Raw genomic sequence first — 24,324 nt, 5'->3', positions numbered from 1 at the left:
TAATAGTAATGTATTTCATTGTATTCTAGTTTCCTTATTTAGTATCCATAGGTAATTTAACATATAACAGCACTAGCAATGGAAAGACCATTGTTTCTATCACATAAGTAGACTAAGGACAAACTAATAAAATTTAGAAGTAAAAACATTTTATGGCAGACACTGATTGTTTTTCGATAATAGTTATTCCTTCTTCCCTGCCAACACAATCCAGATTTTGTACTATTTTTGAGCTAATCAGGTATAGGAAAGGTTGTTCTTTCTCTAGTTAGTAGGTTACTAACCAGTATTGCTCTATATAAGCCAGTCATTATTACCCCATTTCTCCTTTGCTGGTGATTGACTGCTGGCACATGAGAGGTCAGGGGGAGATTTCTTGAGGAACTTCTTTTAGAAAAGAAGAGGGGGAGTAAGGGGTGGGAAGGGGGAAAAGTAGAGGAAAAATAGACGAGGAAAGAACAGAGAAGAAGGAAAAGAAAGTGGGGAGAAGAAAAAAGAGGAGACAGAGAGGGAAAAAAGGAAGAGGAGGAATGAAGAAAGGGATGAAGGAGGAAGAAGAAGAGCCCCTGCCTTCTAGTTTGGGCAAGTTTCCTATGTCGAACTGGTGCTGGAAGGTGAATTAGCCACCTTGAATCTCAGAAGGAAAATTAAGAGAAGGAGAGAAGCCTCCTTCAGTCCAGAGAAGACCATGCTACTGACTGTTTAAATCAAGGACAGTGGGGTATTGCTACAGCTGTCAACTTCCTAATTTATGTGCATGCACATACAAATGATATACTCTCATAACTGCTTAATTTGTTGCATATTTGCTATTAGAAAATTAACAGAAAGTGAGGCAAGGTAATGATTTAACTTATGCAGACTTTGTTTTCCTTAAGTGATGATTTAATTTATGTAGACTGTTTCTTTAAGTGACTATATATGAAGTGATACTAACTACTTTAAGGGTAAAGGCTCTAAAAATAGATGCCATAAGGTGATCTAGATTTTATTTTAACACTATATGCTATAATCTTATTGCCAAGAATATATTTAGTATATGGTATTAATTTTAACAGAAAATGAATAAAAATGTGGAAACAGCTTTGAACAAAAACTGAACCTTTCTATTGTTATTGTTAAATCTCTTTTATATAGAGAATAGGCAATACCAGATTTCAAAATTTTGCTTTTTAATTGTCTAAAGCCTAAATTCTTGGCTACCTTTGATATGAGTCCAAGGCGTTATAACCTTTGTGAAAATATTCATGTTTCTATATAAAATTTCAATGTTGGATTTTTAATAAGTTCAATTTTTAAGATTATTCAGTGATATAATTCCCTTATGGATCAACTGATGTCACTAATTTAAAATATTCATTTTCTTAAGTGAAAGCTGCCTTATTTAAGAAAAATATTTCTACCTCCTCCAAACATGTACATCTGTTTCTAATGCAAATAGTAAGTCGGTGAGAAGCCGCTGGTGCATTGGAGACCATTTAAACTCAGGAATACGGAACATTGTAGTGCGTGGGCCTGGGCTGAACTGGCGCCGCTGTTCCTCAGTCATAGGCATTCCTCGAAATCCTAAATCGACGCGGAGATCTCTGTCCTGCTGTGTAATAGACCGGCCCTGAACAGCCTAGAGAAAGACAAGGTGAACTTTTATAGACTGAAAGAACTGTCTCGTCTCAAAAGAAAACAGCAGGTATAGTCAAGTGAGTGAGTGAGTAAAGATTTGCATATTACTTTTGTAAGTTAATATATTTTACATATATTAGTCATCTGGTGATTCCCTGGACAGAAACCTTTTTAAGCCGAAGAGGCCACTTTGATTACTTTTATTTTGCTGTTTCAAAAATTAGGCAAGGCATTCAAAGACCTCAGTTCCAACACCAAGGTTCACATTGAAAACCAAGTCCTCTTTACTTCTATTTATGGAGTCTTCATATTAGACCACATTTCTTCCTTAGGAAAGAAAGCATATAACTCAAATTGAAATGTACTGGATATATGTCACCAACTAACTATAACTGGAAACACAAGATTAAAAAAAATATTACTTGAACTGATTCAAGTTAATTCAAAAGTCTATTTCATTCACCATACTTCAATTTAGAAAAATAGTACATCTATTTGATAAGTTAGAAAACCAGAAAATGGCTACAAACTCTACATGAAAACCAGGCAAGCCCAGTGATGATCATGTTGAAAAACAATGCACCACGCTTTCCTTTCTTTTAAGTCTCCTAATGCAGTATTTTCACTCCCTTCCAGTTATCACTGTGGTACAACTGCCACAAAAAATGGAAAATAGCATTCAACAACAAAAAAAATTAAAATAGCCTTCCCATACACAGAAGATATTTTTTGTTTGTTTCTGTTTTTATTTTCCAAACACAGAACATAATACTATCATTAGAGTACAAAGAAAGGTATGGTTTACTCTTTATAATTCTAATGGAAACATGTTAATTTTGTCTTTGAGGACATTAAAGGTGAGTAGAAAACCTGGAAAACCACCAAAAAACAAATCATTAAGGGTTAAAGTATTTTTCAACTCTTAAGCGTAAGGTAATTTAGTCTAGAAAATAAGGAAGTAGTCTTAAAACTCAAAGCTCCACAATTAAAATTCATATCAGAAAACATCATCTATTTTTAGCTTTATGCTGGTGAGGCCAGAACTGCAGCACTAACATTTCCTCACTGCCAGACCTAAGAGTCTTTAGTTTTCTCATAACAGATTCCTAGCCATGTCGTTGTAAAGAAAATTCTCACTGCTAATAATGCAAATTTTCTTAGCCAATTACCTACCTCACAGGGTGGTTGTGAGGATTAAATCTGAAAACATACAGCAAGCACAGTGCCTGGAACATAGTAGGCACTTGCTAAATAACAGTTCCCTTTTCCCTTCCCCTTCATTTATCAGTTCAATCTGGGCTCCAAGTCCTCTTTTCAGAACAAGGTTGGGTCTGAAGCTTAAAAGGTTAAAATTAATCAAGTATTCAGAATGAAGATCTTGAGTACAAAATGTGTAAATTTAGTCACAGAGTCGTAAGATATCAGAATAGGTAAAGCCCTAAAAGGTCATATTTTAATAGAGTACAACCTCTTGTACTGTATAAGGAAATGCAGGCCCAGAGAGTTTCAGCCAAGTTACACAGACAAAACATGGCAGAGCTCGAAATACAATTCGGGTATCTTAAATGTCTCTACCACACTATTTGACTCCATATATTACTACAATACTATAATTAAGTATAAACATGGTGTAACTGGTAAGAAATGACTCTTACAGCTGTAGTGTTAACAACTTGCTACCTGTTCAATGCATTTTTAGAACTCATTTAGGATAACTCACTTGCGTTGTAGCAGTGGTCTGGATTTTTCGGATTTCCTTTCCTGATTCCTTGCCATCGTCAGATCTCTCAGTGTCTGAAATTATACTTCCAGCATCAATATTTGGTACAATTTTGCTACCAGATGACTCAGTTTCCAGAGTTGTAGCAGTCATTTCAGTATACTCTAACCCTTTAGAGGAAGACGCTAAGTCTCTTTCAGAAATACTGCTCATTCCATCTGAAGTTGTATGGATTTTGAACTCTTTTTCTTCTATTATACTTGATGTACAACTTAAATCTACACTACCAGTCATGTGAGCAAGCAATCCAAGATCATCACTAACACCCAGATGTACTTGTGTATCCTGGATATTTGGAATAATGTGATTGCTAGAAAGTTCAGGAAGAAGTTTCTCCTCCTGTTTGGGTATTTTATCAAAGAGAAATGACGTACTACTATTAGGAAGTTCATCTTTTTCATCTGCTAATGTTATCAATGGACCATTATCCTTTTCTTCATTTTTTTTAATGATACCAACACTTCCATGTACATTGTTCTGGAGTTTTTCAACAGCAGCACTATACACATTATCCAGCAACGATTCAACCTCCACAAGGGCACCATTTTCTCCACCGACTAAAGTCTCCGGTGATAAATCCATATCATCGAGCTTTACTTCTGTTGCTTCTACTTTCTCTGCTTTTATATCAACTAAAAGATCATGCACTTCCACGTGTACACCACTTCCCGGTCTATCTGAATTTCCAAGAATATCATCTGGCACTTTTGTTGACATGAGCAAGTCTCTAGTATCTGTGCTGACAGGGTAATCTGTCTCACTTTCTGGACTCTGGCTTTGTGAAAGATCTTCTATCTCTCGAATTTCCATTCCACCTTTTGCTCCTGTAGTCTGTGATGAAAGACCAGAGATGGTGCTCACATTCCCTTTTTTTCCCTTTTTAATGTTTTCCTCCTCTTGTCTCTGATATTCTTCATACATTTTGGCTAGGTATTCCTTATGTGCTTCATAAGTGACCTTAGGAATAAGTGAAAAAATTAAGGCATTTTATATACATACCGAGAAGAAAAAAAAAAATAGAAATAAAGTTATGATAATAGAAAAAGTATCAAAATTTTAAGATTTCAAAAGTAGTACATATTAATTTTAAGATAAGTTCCATTAAGTAATTGGAAATAATCATCAAAAATAGATATGACTTATTATATGATCTGTAAACTACCAACATTAAAATTTTAAGTACAGCAATCTTTTCTTCTAGATTATTTCAATGTTACCCTAACCAATGTTACTCTACCCTGTCAGTTGAACTCTTACATATTTGAGTTCAGCTAAAACAGAAAATCAGCTAATAATACATAATATCCAAAGTACTATTACTATATCAATTTTCAGCATCTATTATTCACATGTGTGTCTATTTCCAACATAGTCTTAAAATATTTAAGACTTTTTAAAAATCACATATCTATAAATATATACATTTTAAACTGTTAAAACATCACAATTTTATCTTTATATAAGCTACTATAATTGGTTACTTTACATAGACTTGTTTAAAAATAATTATGATATATATTTTTCATAAAAATGCAATGTTTTTTCTTATAAAATACTACTTTAAAATTCGTTAATGTAATGATAAAAGGTGCCAATATATTGTAATATGTAAGTTTTAACAGAAATAAAAAAAGCTCTTCTAAAATTGAAAACAGTAGGGGCGCCTGGGCAGCTCACTCTGCCTCCAGCCTCAGGACATGATCCTGGAGTCTAACACCCATGCTTTTTCTATGGCTACACATAATGAGAAATGTTATAGAATATAAAGTGCACAATTGTTTATTGTAACCCACTACTCTTTCTTACCCAGATCAGATACCATTTAAAATATAGATATACAGGGAGGAGTCAAGATGGCGGAGAAGTAGCAGGCTGAGACTACTTCAGGTAGCGGGAGATCAGCTAGATAGCTTATCTAAAGATTACAAACACCTAAAAATCCAACGGGAGATCGAAGAGAAAAAGAACAGCAACTCTAGAAACAGAAAATCAACCACTTTCTGCAAGGTAGGACTGGCGGAGAAGTGAATCCAAAGCGACGGGAAGATAGACCGCGGGGGGAGGGGCCGGCTCCCGGCGAGCGGCGGAGCAACGGAGCACAAAATCGGGACTTTTAAAAGTCTGTTCTGCTGAGGGACATCGCTCCAGAGGCTTAACCGGGGTGAAGCCCACGCCGGGTCAGCGTGGCCTCAGGTCCCGCAGGGTCACAGAAGGATCAGGGGTGTCTGAGTGTCGCAGAGCTCACAGGTATTAGAACGGGGAAGCCGGCTACAGAGACAGAGCCGAGGAGTGACTCTCAGCTCGGGGTTACCTTGAACCAGTCGCAGGCTCGGTCAGCTCGGAGCGCGGCCAGAGGCCAGGGTGGCGGGAGTCATTGGGCGCTGTTCTCTGGGGGCGCACTGAGGAGTGGGGCCCCGGGCTCTCGGCTCCTCCGGGCCGGACACCGGGAGGCCGCCATCTTCATTCCTGTCCTCTGGAACTCTACAGAAAGCGCTCAGGGAACAAAAGCTCCCGAAAGTGAACCCGAGCAGATTACTCAGCCCAGCCACGGGTAAGGGCGGTGCAACTCCGCCTGGGGCAAAGACGCTTGAGAATCACTACAACAGGCCCCTCCCCCAGAAGATCAGCAAGAAACCCAGCCAGGACCAACCAAGTTCAACTACCAAGGAGTGTAGTTTCAATACCAAGGAGAGCGGCGGAATTCCAGAGGAGGAGAAAGCAAAGCACGGAACTCATGGCTTTCTCTCCATGATTCTTTAGCCTTGCAGTTAAATTATTATTTTTTCTTTTCTTTTTCAATTTTTTTTCTTCTTCTGCTAAATTTTTTTAACTTTTACCCTTTTCTTTTTTAACATTTTTTAACTAGTTTATCTAATATATATTTATATTTTTTTTCCTTTTTATACTTTTTCTTTATTGGTTTTCTTTTTTTAATTTTTTTTTCTTTCTTTCTGAACCTCTTTTTATCCCCTTTCTCCCCCCCCACGATTTGGGATCTCTTCTGATTTGGCTAAAGCATATTTTCCTGGGGTTGTTGCCACCCTTTCAGTATTTTACTTGCTCCTTCATATACTCTTATCTGGACAAAATGACAAGGCGGAAAAATTCACAACAAAAAAAAGAACAAGAGGCAGTACCAAAGGCTAGGGACCTAATCAATACAGACATTGGTAATATGTCAGATCCAGAGTTCAGAATGACGAACGTCAAGGTTCTAGCCGGGCTCAAAAAAGGCATGGAAGATATTAGACAAACCCTCTCGGGAGATATAAAAACCCTTTCTGGAGAAATAAAAGAACTAAAATCGAACCAAGTTGAAATCAAAAAAGCTATTAATGAGGTGCAAACAAAAATGGAGGCTCTGACGGCTAGGATAAATGAGGCAGAAGAAAGAATTAGCGATACAGAAGACCAAATGACAGAGAATAAAGAAGCTGAGCAAAAGAGGGACAAACAGCTACTGGATCACGAGGGGAGAATTCGAGAGATAAGTGACACCATAAGACGAAACAACATTAGAATAATTGGGATTCCAGAAGAAGAGGAAACAGAGAGGGGAGCAGAAGGTATATTGGAGAGAATTATTGGAGAGAATTTCCCCAATATGGAAAAGGGAACAAGCATCAAAATCCAGGAGGTTCAGAGAATCACCCTCAAGATCAATAAGAATAGGTCCACACCCCGTCACCTAATAGTAAAATTGACAAGTCTTAGTGACAAAGAGAAGATCCTGAAAGCAGCCAGGGAAAAGAAGTCTGTAACGTACAATGGTAAAATATTAGATTGGCAGCAGACTTATCCACAGAGACCTGGCAGGCCAGAAAGAGCTGGCATGATATATTCAGAGTACTAAACGAGAAAAACATGCAGCCAAGAATACTATATCCAGCTAGGCTATCATTGAAAATAGAAGGAGAGATTAAAAGCTTCCAGGACAAACAAAAACTGAAAGAATTTGCAAAAACCAAACCAGCTCTACAGGAAATATTGAAAGGGGTCCTCTAAGCAAAGAGAGACCCTAAAAGAAGTAGATCAGAAAGAAACAGAGACAATATACAATAACAGTCACCTTACAGGCAATACAATGGCACTAAATTCATATCTCTCAATACTTACCCTGAATGTTAATGGGCTAAATGCCCCAATCAAAAGACACAGGGTATCAGAATGGATAAAAAAACAAACCCATCTATATGTTGCCTACAAGAAACTCATCTTAAACCTGAAGACACCTCCAGATTTAAAGTGAGGGGGTGGAAAAGAATTTACCATGCTAATGGACATCAGAAGAAAGCAGGAGTGGCAATCCTTATATCAGATCAATTAGATTTTAAGCCAAAGACTACAATAAGAGATGAGGAAGGACACTATATCATACTCAAAGGAACTGTCCGACAAGAAGATCTAACAATTTTAAATATCTATGCCCCTAACGTGGGAGCAGCGAACTATATAAACCAATTAATAACAAAATCAAAGAAACACATCGACAAGAATACAATAATAGTAGGGGATTTTAACACTCCCCTTACTGAAATGGACAGATCATCCAAGCAAAAGATCAACAAGGAAATCAAGGCCTTAAATGATACACTGGACCAGATGGACATCACAGATATATTCAGAACATTTCATCCCAAAGCAACAGAATACACATTCTTCTCTAGTGCACATGGAACATTCTCCAGAATAGATCACATTCTTGGTCCTAAATCAAGTCTCAACCAGTATCAAAAGATTGGGATCATTCCCTGCATATTTTCAGACCACAATGCTCTAAAGCTAGAACTCAATCACAAGAGGAAATTTGGAAAGAACCCAAATACATGGAGACTAAACAGCATCCTTCTAAAGAATGAATGGGTCAACCAGGAAATTAAAGAAGAATTGAAAAAATTCATGGAAACAAATGATAATGAAAACACAACGGTTCAGAATCTGTGGGACACAACAAAGGCAGTCCTGAGAGGAAAATATATAGCGGTACAAGCCTTTCTCAAGAAACAAGAAAGGTCTCAGGTACACAACCTAACACTACACCTAAAGGAGCTGGAGAAAGAACAAGAAAGAAACCCTAAACCCAGCAGGAGAAGAGAAATCATAAAGATCAGAGCAGAAATCAATGAAATAGAAACCAAAAAAACAATAGAACAAATCAACGAAAGTAGGAGCTGGTTCTTTGAAAGAATTAATAAGATTGATAAACCCCTGGCCAGACTTATCAAAAAGAAAAGAGAGAGGACCCAAATAAATAAAATCATGAATGAAAGAGGAGAGATCACAACGAACACCAAAGAAATACAGACAATTATAAGAACATACTATATGAGCAACTCTACGCCAACAAATTTGACAATCTGGAAGAAATGGATGCATTTCTAGAGACATATAAACTACCACAACTGAACCAGGAAGAAATAGAAAGCCTCAACAGACCCATAACCAGTAAGGAGATTGAAACAGTCATCAAAAATCTCCAAACAAACAAAAGCTCAGGGCCAGATGGCTTCCCGGGGGAATTCTACCAAACATTTAAAGAAGAACTAATTCCTATTCTCCTGAAACTGTTCCAAAAAATAGAAATGGAAGGAAAACTTCCAAACACATTTTATGAGGCCAGCATCACCTTGATCCCAAAACCAGACAAGGATCCCATCAAAAAAGAGAACTACAGACCAATATCCTTGATGAACACGATGCAAAAATTCTCGCCAAAATACTAGCCAAAAGGATTCAACAGTACATTAAAAGGATTATTCACCACGACCAAGTGGGATTTATTCCAAGGCTGCAAGGCTGGTTCAACATCCGCAAATCAATCAATGTGATACAACACATTAATAAAAGAAAGAACAAGAACCACATGATACTCTCCATAGATGCTGAAAAAGCATTTGACAAAGTACAGCATCCCTTCCTGATCAAAACTCTTCAAAGTGTAGGGATAGAGGGCACATACCTCAATATTATCAAAGCCATCTATGAAAAACCCACCGCAAATATCATTCTCAATGGAGAAAAACTGAAAGCTTTTCCGCTAAGGTCAGGAACACGGCAGGGATGTCCGTTATCACCACTGCTATTCAACATAGTACTAGAAGTCCTAGCCTCAGCAATCAGACAACAAAAGGAAATTAAAGGCATCCAAATCGGCAAAGAAGAAGTCAAACTATCACTCTTCGCAGATGATATGATACTCTATGTGGAAAACCCAAAAGACTCCACTCCAAAACTGCTAGAACTTGTACAGGAATTCAGTAAAGTGTCAGGATATAAAATCAATGCACAGAAATCAGTTGCATTTTCTACACCAACAACGAGACAGAAGAAAGAGAAATTAAGGAGTCCATCCCATTTACAATTGCACCCAAAACTATAAGATACCTAGGAATAAACCTAACCAAAGAGACTAAGAATCTATACACAGAAAACTATAAAGTACTCATGAAAGAAATTGAGGAAGACACAAAGAAATGGAAAAATGTTCCATGCTCCTGGATTGGAAGAATAAATATTGTGAAAATGTCTATGCTACCTAAAGCAATCTACACATTTAATGCAATTCCTATCAAAGTACCCTCCATTTTTTTCAAAGAAATGGAACAAATAATCCTAAAATTTATATGGAACCAGAAAAGACCTCGAATAGCCAAAGGAATATTGAAAAAGAAAGCCAAAGTTGGTGGCATCACAATTCCAGACTTCAAGCTCTACTACAAAGCTGTCATCATCAAGACAGCATGGTACTGGCACAAAAACAGACACATAGATCAATGGAACAGAATAGAGAGCCCAGAAATAGACCCTCAACTCTATGGTCAACTCATCTTCGACAAAGCAGGAAAGAATGTCCAATGGAAAAAAGACAGCCTCTTCAATAAATGGTGTTGGGAAAATTGGACAGCCACATGCAGAAAAATGAAATTGGATCATTTCCTTACACCACACACGAAAAATAGACTCAAAATGGATGAAGGATCTCAATGTGAGAAAGGAATCCATCAAAATCCTTGAGGAGAACACAGGCAGCAACCTCTTCGACGTCAGCCGCAGCAACATCTTCCTAGGAACATCGCCAAAAGCAAGGGAAGCAAGGGCAAAAAATGAACTATTGGGATTTTATCAAGATCAAAAGCTTTTGCACAGCAAAGGAAACAGTGAACAAAACCAAAAGACAACTGACAGAATGGGAGAAGATATTTGCAAATGACATATCAGATAAAGGGCTAGTGTCCAAAATCTATAAAGAACTTAGCAAACTCAACACCCAAAGAACAAATAATCCAATCAAGAAATGGGCAGAGGACACGAACAGACATTTCTGCAAAGAGGACATCCAGATGGCCAACAGACACATGAAAAAGTGCTCCACATCACTCGGCATCAGGGAAATACAAATCAAAACCACAATGAGATATCACCTCACACCAGTCAAAATGGCTAAAATGAACAAGTCAGGAAATGACAGATGCTGGCGAGGATGCGGAGAAAGGGGAACCCTCCTACACTGCTGGTGGGAATGCAAGCTGGTGCAACCACTCTGGAAAACAGCATGGAGGTTCCTCAAAATGTTGAAAATAGAACTACCCTATGACCCAGCAATTGCACTGCTGGGTATTTACCCTAAAGATACAAACGTAGTGATCCGAAGGGGCACATGCACCCGAATGTTTATAGCAGCAATGTCTACAATAGCCAAACTTGGAAAGAACCTAGATGTCCATCAACAGACAAATGGATAAACAAGATGTGGTATATATACACAATGGAATACTATGCAGCCATCAAAAGAAATGAAATCTTGCCATTTGCGACGACGTGGATGGAATTAGAGGGTATCATGCTTAGTGAAATAAGTCAATCGGAGAAAGACAACTACCATATGATCTCCCTGATATAAGGGAGAGGAGATGCAACATGGGGGGTTAAGGGGGTAGGAGAAGAGTAAATGAAACAAGATGGAATTGGGAGGGAGACAAACCATAAGTGACTCTTAATCTCACAAAACAAACTGAGGGTTGATGGGGGGAGGGGGGTTGGGAGGGGGGTGGGATTATGGACACTGGGGAGGGTATGTGCTATGGTGAGTGCTGTGAAGTGTGTAAACCTGGTGATTCACGACCTGTACCCCTGGGGATAAAAATATATTATATGTTTATAAAAAATAAAATTAATTAAAAAAAAAAGCCATCTAGGGGCGCCTGGGTGGCTCAGTGGGTTAAGCCGCTGCCTTCGGCTCAGGTCATGATCTCAGAGTCCTGGGATCGAGCCCCGCATCGGGCTCTCTGCTCAGCAGGGAGCCTGCTTCCTCCTCTCTCTCTGCCTGCCTCTCTGCCTGCTTGTGACCTCTCTGTCAAATAAATAAATAAAATCTTAAAAAAAAAAAAAGCCATCTAACTAGCAGTACAAAAAAAAATTATATAGATATACAAATTCTTAGAATTAAAAAGAAAAGATAATTAATTAAAAATACCAGTAAACTTAAATATTTAATTATGATTCACTTGGAAATAAAGGCAATTTTTTTTCCTTTTTCTCCACAACTTTTTTTTTTTAATTTTTTATTTTTTTCAGCATAACAGTATTCATTATTTTTGCACCACACCCAGTGCTCCATGCAATCCGTGCCCTCTACAATACCTACCACCTGGTGCCCCCAACCTCCCACCCCCCACCCCTTCAAAATTCTCAGATCGTTTTTCAGAGTCCATAGTCTCTCATGTTTCACCTCCCCTTCCAATTTCCCTCAACTCCCTTCTCCTCTCCATCTCCCCTTGTCCTCCATGATAAAGGCAATTTTTGACTACTTTTTTAAAGTCTTAAAACATATATTTCAGAGTATATTTCATGAAATACTCTTTTAAGAACCAGTAGGTATGTTTTAGGTAAAAGAGCTATTGACTCAGACTCAAGCTATAAAATAAAGGTGGGGTAATTTGTGGGGTCTAAAATTCCTAATTCATAAACCTGGGGTTTCAGTTAAATTATCTACAAAACATTTCATGCTCTAACGGTTTATAAATGGAGAGAAAATAAAACCAAAAACAAGAGAGAAAGGGAAGATAAAGGAATGGGCCATGAGGTAAACTGTCCACAAGATGGCACCAGAAGAGTGTTTACAGACATTCAAACTGCAGCTGAAACACAGATCTAAAATACTGAATCTCTTGTTACCTTGGAATGGGCTATTGAGAGCGTATCCACCCAGACTCTCCATCCTCCCCATTCATATTTTATTGCATGGTACAACAGAATTCGGAAGATATTGTAGACCATCTCGGTAATCTTCTGTTCCTCAGAATTTTTAGGATTGATATAGCCAAGAGAAAACATCCAATCCTGCCATACTGAACACTGCAATAAGCATCTAGTGGGGAAAAAACTCATTAAAAACATCTAATTTATATTAGAATTTACTATTTTGAAATTTAGATAGTGAAAATATGATCTGACCTAGATAAAGTAAGGTGCACAGTCATTCTGCACATTCTATTTTCTATACCTGGGAAGATTTCCTCCCATTTTTCTACCTGGAAAAATCCAAATCATCATTTCAAATTGGTTTCCTAACACTCCCAGTCAGATTTAGATACTGTTTCTCTACTCCCCATCACATGTACCACTCACAATGCACTTAATACATTATATATTAATCACTGTTTTATTACCTTCCCCAATAAATTGTACCAAGACTATATACTAAGATAACCTGTGCAGCGCAGTGCTTTATACGTACTACTCAATAAGTATTCATGAAGATAAAGACTCACGAAGCCTCCATAGCCTTAGATTGTACCCCATGTCTTAGCTAACCAGCTTAAAACTGCATGACAACAATCAGTTATCAGACAAAAATTGAGAGAAGCATAGATGAATATGAGCAAATCCAACTTGATTACAATAGATAGTTATCACCAAAAGGAATGGTGAATTTTAAATAAGGGTTTGTGAAAATGTATATTTACAGACACAATTAAAAAATAATACCCACATAATCACATAAAAATATAATAATGAATATAAATATAATGAATGTTGATTATATCAAAGAAACATAAAATGCCTTTTCTGATAATTACAATTATTTAGCAATATGGGAAAAATTTGAAAACATATTTTGAAAGAGACTGAAAATAAAGGCAAGAATATCATTACAGAACAAAGTTTTGTTATGGTATTGAAACTGCTTACCTTCTATTTTCACGGCTGTTACTGAAAAGTTTTATCATATCAGATAAAAATAAACGACGAACTTCCATCAGTTCTGGACTTGGTGTAGAATTTTTTAACAGAGTTGCCACCACCTTAAGAATCACTGTGAATGAACAACAACAACAAAAAAGAAGTCAAGACTTATAACTGCATCATAACTTCCCCTTAAAAAATTTTACTCATTTTCAACTTAGCCTTATGATAAGTGAGTTATAAGTATCATGAACTATGGCAATCACCAGTTATGCAAAGTTTTGATTTAGTTTTCCGAGTTACCATGTTACTATTGCGTTACAAGAAAGAATGTTTTGCTAGCTTCAAAAAATAATAATTACAATAAAGAACATTTGGCTAGTATCAAAAAATAAGAAATAAGCTTTGGTGAGGGATGTGGAGAAAAGGGAACTCTCATGCACTGTTGGCGAGATTGTAACTTGGTGCAGCCACTGTGAAACACAGTATGAAGGGCCCTCAAAAAATTAAAAATAGAATTATCTTATGATCCAATGATTCCACTACTGGGTATTGACCCAAAGAAGATGAAACCACTAATTCTAAAAGATGCATGTACCTCTGTTCACTACAATATTATTTACAATAGCCAAGGTATGGAACCAACCTAAATGTCCATCAGCAGACAAAAAGATGTATATACACACAATAGAATATTAGTCATTAAAAAGAATGAGATCTTGCCTTTTGCAACAACATGGATGGACTTAGAGGGTACTATGCTAAGCGAAAAATGCCAAGTACCGTATGATTTCAATTACATGTGGAATCTAAAAAAACAACCAAAAAGAAATGGACTCATAAATACGCAAAACAAACTTGGTGGTTGTCAGTTGAGAGGAGCGAAGGGAGATGGGCAGATGAGAGGTGAAGGGAATTAAGAGCTGCATACTTCCAGTTACAAAATAAGTCATAGGGATGAAAAGTATAACTTAGGAAATATAAGGAAAAAAAATGCTGTTTGCTCACTTGGATTCTGAATTTTCACTGTAGAATCTGGCTCTGGATGTGGTTTGTGTACAACTTGAGTACATACTTGCTCTGTCAAGATCTGAAAGATGAAGAATTTGAATTTCATTGAGAAAATAATTTAAAATCATTATTTCAAAATACACAAAGAATCTGCAAGAAATGTCAATTCTGTCAAAATCAAATGAAATCTTCTTCTAAAGTGTCTTCCAGTAATTCCACATCTTCTTTAACTCTTAGTTCCAAATTCTGTTTATTATGGATAAAGACAAAAAGAACCAATATCTATAGTAGGAAGGATTATTAGGAAATCCCAAAATTTATTGTTTGAAATATCTTCACAGTGTACTTCCTTAATATATTTAAACTATGAGTTGTAAACATTTGACTCTTTATGTCATCATTAATTTAAAAAAACTTAGAAAATAAGTAAATTTTAAAATAATGTATGATCCTGGGTCCTAACATCAAAATGAAGTGTGGGAGAGGAAAAATCTTTATTAAAAATGTGGCTCATTGCCATTTACCCATGAATTTTTCTTTAAACTTTTTTCAAAAACAAAATGACAAAAAGTTGACCAAATCAAAAATAAAATTCTAAAACATTTTTTAAATTTTTCCACTAAAATGCAGTCTCTATGAGTGCTGGATTCTTATACATCGTTTTTACTATTATGTTCCTAGCAATCAGCACAGTGCCTTACACAGTGCCAATACTCAAACATTTATGAAATTTAAGCATGGATAACTGAATTATATATAAATAATGAATATGTGACTTTTTACTGTATTTTAGGCTTTATCTTTTTTATACCTCTATTCCTGCATATATTAAAAAAAAATCTAATGGGACTATACTTAATAAAGATGTAATTTTATATTAGTGATTTAATTTCCTGTTTAACTTAACATACTAAGTTCTGAATGAAACTTTGGGTTCACCCCAAGGTAAGGTAAAAAAAATCTGTGAATAAATCACAAAAGTTAGTTAAGAGCCTAGTTGTACCTAGCTATTTTGTAAAAGTTGGGGATGGAGAAAAGTAAATGAGCCAGAGATGATCCCATCTGATTAGAAAAAGACCATAACAGCAGTGGCATTTTCTGACCTTTCCGCTCAGACTTGAGAAAAAAGAAGAAAAGAAGAAGATAAGAAACTGACTTATTACATATCAGGGATGTTTATCAAAAAGGTATTGACTCGAAATAAAAACTAACCTATTACTAAAATGATAAATATAGACCATAAGGACCTCCTTCACTCTCATGAAACACTTTGTTGTTAATACCAAATAGGGCCTCAGAATTTTCTCAACAGAGCACTAGAGACATGCACTACTAATTAGACTGAACTGACACATGGGACAGAAATTTCTTTGAAAACCCAAAGAATCTGAAAATGCCAAAGAACATTCAGCGGTTGGTATATGCTTACAAGGTTTTCCCATTGATCTGTCCAAAAAAGCACTGGTGTGGACCTACAGCTGAGCAGACAAAATCCCTAAAATTCTTATAGATCGATACAAAATAAATGTAGACAAGCTTGGAAAAGACTAGGCCATACTCTTCCATGATAGAGAATAGTCAAAACTTCCTCACCCCAAAAAGAAGAAACCTTATTATACAGAAAACAAAAATTATCTCAAGGAATCTACAGTTTTACATTTTCCTTTTTAAGTTCCTATTTGATCTTCTAAAGATGAGGGTAACAATTGCCTTGCCTATCTAATATAAAACTGCTAGGAAGATCAAATAAGTAAGGCTCTACATGTGAAAATTATTTTGAATACTATCACATATTCACATAAGAGCTTTTTTAAGTTACCAAAACATATTTAGAAACTCAATCCAGCATGTATTTAAAAGAGCCCTTTATGTGTCCACACTCTGCTACATGTTTGGAATGAGAAACGTAGTTGCTATATTTCAAGAATCAATTACTTAATTAATACTCCAGAGACAGACAAAAATATATGCCCCTGTTAAATAATAAAACATGATAGACTGTCATTAAGAACCTATGTGAGTCTTTAAAAGGGAGAGGGAAATAATGAGATATAAATAAGAAGAGATGAATATAAATGTAAACATTTTAATGAAAGGATATGACTAAAAGATGGGCCACGGAGGTTTGACTGGTATTGATTAGAGATACACACAGGAAGTAACCCCAGCCCCTAAAAAAACAAAATAGTACAAAATGGACAGAGCCACATATGGACATGAAATCCCTCAGAGCACATCTCAATTCACATCAGCCACATTTTAAGTGTTCCACAATCATCTTTACATCTTTTATACAGTGTTGTCTGCTATATACTGTCAAAAGGTCTAACTCACTTTGTCCTTTAATATTGTCACTTATTGGGGCACCTGGGTGGCTCAGTGGGTTAAGCCTCTGCCTTCAGCTCAGGTCATGGTCTCAGGGTCCTGGGATCGAGCCCCACATCAGGCTCTCTGCTCAGTGGGGAGCCTGCTTCCCCCTCTCTCAGCCTGCCTCTCTGCCTACTTGTGATCTCTGTCTGTCAAATAAATAAATAAAATCTTTAAAAAAATATATTGTCACTTATTCTACTATAGGTATTATCAAATGTAGAATTTTAAAGTTCACAGTGACACTGAACTTGTCTTAATGGCCTTCTAAAAACTTTGCAAAAACCTCATCTTCTAAAATATCATTATCAAAACCATAGGTTTGACATAGTTCTTTATTATTTCTGTACTTGATTTTATGTTTTTCTACTGTTGTAGTGATATTTATTTTGACACATTGTTTGGGGTTAAGGTCATTTCCCCAAACTAAGACAGAAAATGAAAGTAAAAAGAGCTTTCAAACTGAAGATTATCAACCAAATGCTTCTTGCCAGGGGTGCAGGTCCTGGTTGATGCTCAAAAGGGTTCAAACTCATTCAGGCTGCAGGTTTTGAGGCTGAGTATTCTTTTTATAGTTAAATTTCACTTACTATGTTAATGAGAATTAAGTTCAAACCTATCACGAGTGTTAACTTTCTGCAACCAGAGGCCATGGTCCAAAACAGTGCAGTCTGTTAACTTTGTGATCTAGAATTCGTCATCCACTATCCTGTCTGATAACATAATGTTTATGCTGAAGACCCTTTCCACTTTTTTATGCGATCAACAGTGCTACCCAATCATATCATAATCATTTTTCTTTTTTATTTTTTGTATACTTATGTTAATTTTTCTTTTTTGAGTCATATTTAGTCCATCTTTCCAATTAACCATGATTATTTTTCTACTTTAAAAGTATATATTGCCAAATTGGTCAGAGACCTTGTAAGTCAGTTCCTTCATCTGCATCATCTAACATCCAATATCAGGAGATCCAAACTTTTTTTAATCCAGATTTCTCCAACTAAGACATGGAATTAGCAGCAGTTTGGCTTTGTAGAATATCATTAGAGACTAAAATCTGGACACTAAGAGAGTGCATATGAGTATAGATGGTAGGTAAAAATGCTGCTGCACTTGCTGTTGAGCCACCTTCAGGAAGACTAATAGAAATACGTGTGTACACACACACACACACACGCGCGCGCGCGCACACAGAGGGCATTTTCCTTAAGGTTAAGAGTACATAATGTTTTCAAATTCGACGTATTATATTGTTATGCTACATTCCTATTTTAATATAAGGTTTCATTGACTACCAAGACTTTCTGCTCTACTGATACTAATTGGTCAAAACAAGCAGAGGGTCAAAAATGTAGACAAAAATGATTTAAAAAACATGTATACTAATCATTAACCAAGGGATTTGTCTAAGAAAACCATGGTAGAAACACAGATAGAGCTCTAATCTGATATTGTAGCAAGGTTTTGATTCAGAGGACTTTAATGTTGTCCACTGAAGGTAGACACTGTCGTTTTTGGCCTTATAGTATGAACTGTGCCTATTTTATGACAATCTACTAGTGGTGAGACAGAGCAAACTGTTTAACCTGTGATTCTCAGTTTGTCTGTTTAAAAAGGCAAGAAAAACAACCCAGTTTCAGAGGGTTGTTGTAATGATCTGAGATAATGTATATAAAGTATTTATACCAGAGTGACTGTCACAGGAAATATACCCTCAAAACAGTTACTGTTATTAGGGAAATATAATATCAGAATCAAGATGCTTTGCATAGGGTAGGCATTTCTATTCAGTTCTGTAGGCCAAATATTGGAGCAATACTAAAAAACTACTATTACAAAAGCTGGGTTCTAGAGGATAAGAGTTTATAAATCATGTAATCAGAGGAATAACAGACATAAAGTTACAATATTAAGCTTAGAAATCAGAGTAGCCAAAAGAGTTTTTTAATTTATCTAAAAGGCAGCCACTCTTAAATTTACTGATGATAACAGAAAACAGAAAAATGATGAAATAAAAGTGAAGCAATGTGAATCTGGGGTCAAAATATTATTCTGGATACCATCTGTTTTTTTGTTGTTTTTTAAATTTTTTATTTCTTTACAGCGTAACAGTATTCATTGTTTTTGCACCGCACCCAGTGCTCCATGCAATCCGTGCCCTCTCTAATACCCACCACCTGGTTTCCCCAACCTTCCACCCCCTCCCCTTCAAAACCCTCAGATTGTTTTTCAGAGTCCATAGTCTCTCATGGTTCACCTCCCCTTCCAATTTCCCTCAACTCCCTTCTCCTCTCCATCTCCCCTTGTCCTCCATGCTATTTGTTATGCTCCACAAATAAGTGAAACCATATGATAATTGACTCTCTCTGCTTGACTTATTTCACTCAGTATAATCTCTTCCAGTCCCGTCCATGTTGATACAAAAGTTGGGTATTCATCCTTTCTGATGGAGGCATAATACTCCATAGTGTATATGGACCACATCTTCCTTATCCACTCATCTGTTGAAGGGCATCTTGGTTCTTTCCACAGTTTGGCGACCGTGGCCAGTTTTTGTAAACAGATACAGTGCAGTTTTATTGGACAGCATGCTCATTTGGTTCATATTGTCTATGGCTGCTTCTGAGCACCACCTGCAGAGATGAGTAGTTCCACAGACACCACATAGCCTGCTGCTACAGGCTGCAAGTTTGTATCCCCACAAATTCCTCTGTTGAAATCTAATCTCTGGTGTGATGGTATTAAAAGATGTGGGGCCTTTTAGGAGGTGTGTAGGGCCACAGAGCCCTCATTAGGAAACCTAAGAACTCCCCTGACACTTCTGCCATCTGAGGACATAGTGAAAAGATGGTTTGTGAACCATGAAGTGAGTCCTCACCAGACACCAAATCTGCCACTGCCTTGATACTAGACCTGTTAGCCTCTAGAACTGTGAGAGAAAACTTCTGTTGTCTATAAGCCACCCAGTGTATAGTATTCTGTTACAACCCAGACAAACTAAGACTATCACAAAGCCTAAAATATCTATTATCTGGCCCTTTACCAGAAAAGGTCACCATCCCCACCTATGATAAACATTTGGCTTTCTGTATTTCATAGAAAATAGTGAGCTCAAGTTATATGGCCATCTCTTAGAAATGGTGAGAAAAGGATTTCTGAATTGAAATGGTGAGATCTATAGCTTCCTTCCAGATAGTGCTTTTTACAAATCATTTTTACCTACAGTGTAACCCACTATCAACTCAAGGTTAATGTTGGTAATTGCAAAGGAGACAGAGATGAAAAGAATCAGCAGAGGGCAAGGGAGAGAACTAACATATAATACATAATGAGTGTGATTCATGTGAGAAAAGCTCCGCACAAAGTCAATCAGCCAACTCACACTCAAAGAAAAGTCCTTGGACCAACACAAAAAGATTGGCAAATAAATGTACATGAATATGTTTTAAAATAAAATTTTAAATGTAAGTATGTGTTCATTAAAAAAAAAAAAACGTTACTGGCTTTTTGATTAACTAATCAACAACGTGATCCCAATTACATAGAAGCTTTCCACTAAATACATTTTATTTTTTCTTTTCAAATATTTTATTTATTTGAAAGAGAGGTCACAAGTAGGCAGAGCATCAGGCAGAGAGAGAGGGGGAAGCAGGCTCCCTACCGAGCAGAGAGCCCAATGCGGGCTTGATCCAGGATCCTGAGATCAAGACCTTAGCTGAAGGCAGAGGGTTAACCCAATGAGGCACCCAGGTGCCCCTCCATTAAAAACATTTTACATTATCACACATTTTTTTAAAATTTTACCTCATAAAGTGTGTTGTATGTAGTGACAGTCACAGTGTTTGTATGCAACATCAGCCTTTCTCCAAGAAGAGTGAAAAGACTATGAGTATGCATAATTTCCACTTTTCTCCTGGAGAAAAAGGGGGGAAAAAAAACAAAAAACTATGAAATACATTGGATTTTCTAATCACATGACTTTGGGATAAAAGTACAATCTATTAAGCAGATATAGAATCATACAGGTAATTATTTTTACTAACTTCCATCTACCAAAAACAAACCAGTTTATACCACAGCTATCTTCTAAAGTTATAAAAATACTATTTAAACACTTCTTAAAATGTAAAATATACAAATTATAAATTATACAAATGTTGACAGCTATTATTTTCAGATTTCTTATTAACTATTTATGAGTTATTTTTATTAGGTTAAAACTACTGGTTTCCCCTAACAGAGACCAAAGAATTTTTAAATCCTTTCCATCTAAATATAAGTCTATAAAATAATCTGTGATAAGTTTTAATATCAAGAATTTAAAATTATGGCTAAAAATGAGTACTCCAGTTTGATGTTGGGATTACACAGCAAAGTAATACAACAGAAGTAAAGGGGACTCATTATTGCTAGTATTTGTGGCCTGCCATTGGATTTAAAACCAAACAAAGAAAAAATACCAAAAAACTTTCTTAGTTACTTACTATTCGTTCATTTAACTGTCTCCCCGCTACCCCTAACCCCCACTAAATCCATAAATAGGATAGAAGGCTCTACTAGAGGCTTTCTGCAACACTTGGCTCTAGTTCAGGGAATTGCTATATGCCTCTCATTTGTATTACTGTCACAGAATCCAAGATCTGATCTTCTTGGCTCTCAACCCGAGATATTTCATTTATTACCTTGATTTTTCTATTGTTCCCTGTTCAGATCTGGCAAATACGACATAAGCTGCCTAGTATTCACCAATTCTTATTCCTTTCTTCCTGAGTCCAAAATTGTACTATTAATTTCAGCCTCTCTTACAGCCAGGTGTGACCATTTAACTGAGCTTTAGCCAATGGAATGTGAACAGAAAAGTCATGAACCATTTTCAGGCCTGGTCAATAGAATAGCACTCATGCATGTCTTCCATGCTCTTTCCCCAAGGCAGAAACACAGGAGCCACATGATGAAGACAGCGAGGCACAAGATGGAAGCAGTAGCCTGGGTCTCTAAATCACAGCTTGCAAGAAAATTGCCTGCTAAGTAATACCCATTTAGATTTTCAGTGAACAAGAAAGAAACTACTAGTGTGATAAGTAACTAACATTTCATTGTTCGTCTGTTAGAGCAGCCATTGTTACCTTAATTAGAGAAATCAAATAATCAACCATATATCTGGATATGACTCACCTGGAAATCCCCTCTTCTAAGATCAGTCTCCAAGCTCCATGCTGCACAACAAAAGACACAAAGCAGCTGTCTCCCCTCACCTACTGCTCCTCAGTCCAGGAAGGGAAACAGAAAAATAACCTAAACCCAAAGCTTAGGCATTTGTCTTGTGGCTGTGTTTGCAAAACACTTAATAAGTAAGATTTAAAAAGTCAACTGGTCATAAAAAAATAAACCAGGACTAATGAATACTATGGGATTATAAAGGGGAAGGTTCTATTTCTCTTCTAATTCAAGCTACACCCAAGGCAAGGAGAACGTAAACTTTAATTTGCTCCTAATCCAGAAAGAAAAAAAAAAAAAAAGCCAAAGAGTATTCTTTAATATATCTCTCTGATACATGAAGCTGGTAAAAGTTACCCAAATTAGGCTATGTGGAATAGCCTAATTAGGAATTTACAGTAATCTCTTACCTGCACCAGTACAGTTTCAGCTACTAAAAAAATCCATGCCCTCCGGATTATCTCCCACAGTGTAAATATTTACAGAACAGCTTTATTCTAGGCCTTGCAGGGTGGGGGTGGGGTGGGGAGACTTGAAGAATGCTCTGCATATACCAGAGAAGAGATGGGTCAGCTTCCTCCTGCAGTTTGCTTTAAAACGATGTTTACCAGTAAATTTTGCTGCAAGGCAGTCAAAAGATAGCAAAAAATGCCATCCATTATCTCAGACAGAGTGTGGGTGTGCTATCACATGATTTTGTTTCCCACAGAATCCCTATGCATTCAGCTCTGAAAAGTTCAATAGGGCATATATGAGAGAAACTAACATCCTGACCCTACTTAACTTTAAGACCTAAACAGACTTCAGGCCTATGTGTCCACCTCTGAATTTTATGCAATTTCTGTCCACTTAGATTAAGAATGTAATCTTTTTTTTTTAAGATTTTATTTACTTATTTGATAGAGAGAGAGAGAGAGAGAGAGAGAGAGAGAGAGAGAAGCAGACTCCCTGCTGAGCAGAGAGCCCGATGCGGGACTCAATCCCAGGAGCCTGAGATCCCATGACCCAAGCCGAAGGCAGAGGCTTAACCCACTGAGCCACCCAGGTGCCCTGAAGTTTTTTGTTTTTTGTTTTTTTTTTACAAAGGGTAACCTTTTAATCTCATACAAAGTACACATTTATCAGTTTACTGAACATTCCAATGAATACAGACTCCAATTTTCTTCTTCCCAAAACAAACCAGCTTTTCTTCTGGATGGTCAAAAAATATTTCTTGTAACAAACTCGGACCATATGTTGGAAGAAGAAAAAGGTAAAAGAGACCCATAACTCCATAACGTAGAGAAAATCATTATAAAGTATCAGTTTAGGTTCTGCTAGATGAATTATTATGCATATAAATATAGATGACAAATACAGATGGTATCAATGCAATGAAAATAATTCTATATAAGGTAATATATAGCTCTTTTTTCCTTTAAATCAAGAATATATGCTATCTTGAATATTCAGTTATTAATAATAAGTACACAGCATAATATATGCATTCACTACTGTTGGCACGTATGGTATTTCCAATTTTTTTCTACCATCAACAAAATTTTGCCCTTGTAGGTAAATCTTTGAGCATATCCATGACTATTTCCTTAGAATAAATTCTTGTAACTGGAATGATGGGTGTTAAAAGCTTTTATATTTAATTTTATGAGACTCTGCAATTTATGACCTCCAAAAATATGTACATTCATACTTCCACCATCAAAATGTAAACACAATTTACCAGCAGCTCCACTCACCAATGTAAACATAAAATTCATATTTTGTAAGTCTATAATTTAGTGACTTCTTGAAAACTTTACAGAGTAATGTAATCATCAATTTCCAGTTTTGAATATTTTCATTACCTTAAAAAGTTCCCTTGTGTCCAATTTGTGGTCACCCCACTCCCATCACTACCCCAATGTAATCATTAATCTATATCCTGGATATTTCATATAAATGCAATCATTTAATTAATATGTCCTTTTCCCATCATAGATTCTCAGCTCCTTTGTCATAAATTGAGCACATATATGCGGGTTTATTTCTGGATTCACTACTCTGTTCCATTAACCTACATCTGTTTTTAAGCCAAAATCATACTGTTTGATTATTATAGCTTTGCGATAGTTTCTTTTTCCCCTTTTGCTCATTTGTTTCGT

The 24,324-nt window shown here is 36.5% G+C and overlaps 1 protein-coding gene across 13 annotated transcripts in view; it reads right to left on the bottom strand.

Annotated features, from left to right (window-relative positions):
- Nucleotides 1-24,324, bottom strand: part of NBEA (neurobeachin) — a 677,938-nt gene that overhangs the window by 464,223 nt on the left and 189,391 nt on the right. For all 13 annotated transcript variants that reach the window (XM_047723145.1, XM_047723148.1, XM_047723152.1 and 10 more), the window contains 6 exons: nt 20,771-20,879; nt 14,594-14,675; nt 13,592-13,715; nt 12,575-12,767; nt 3,341-4,357; nt 1,404-1,621 (listed from right to left, as the gene is read on the bottom strand). In XM_047723145.1, the coding sequence (XP_047579101.1) occupies nt 1,404-1,621; nt 3,341-4,357; nt 12,575-12,767; nt 13,592-13,715; nt 14,594-14,675; nt 20,771-20,879 (1,743 nt within the window). The remainder of the gene's footprint in view (nt 1-1,403; nt 1,622-3,340; nt 4,358-12,574; nt 12,768-13,591; nt 13,716-14,593; nt 14,676-20,770; nt 20,880-24,324) is intronic.

The sequence above is a fragment of the Lutra lutra genome, chromosome 3 (assembly GCF_902655055.1).
Source record: "Lutra lutra chromosome 3, mLutLut1.2, whole genome shotgun sequence".
Classification (NCBI taxonomy): domain Eukaryota; kingdom Metazoa; phylum Chordata; class Mammalia; order Carnivora; family Mustelidae; genus Lutra; species Lutra lutra.
Note: the sequence above shows the minus strand (reverse complement) of the source record. Positions and strands in the feature narration are given on the sequence as shown.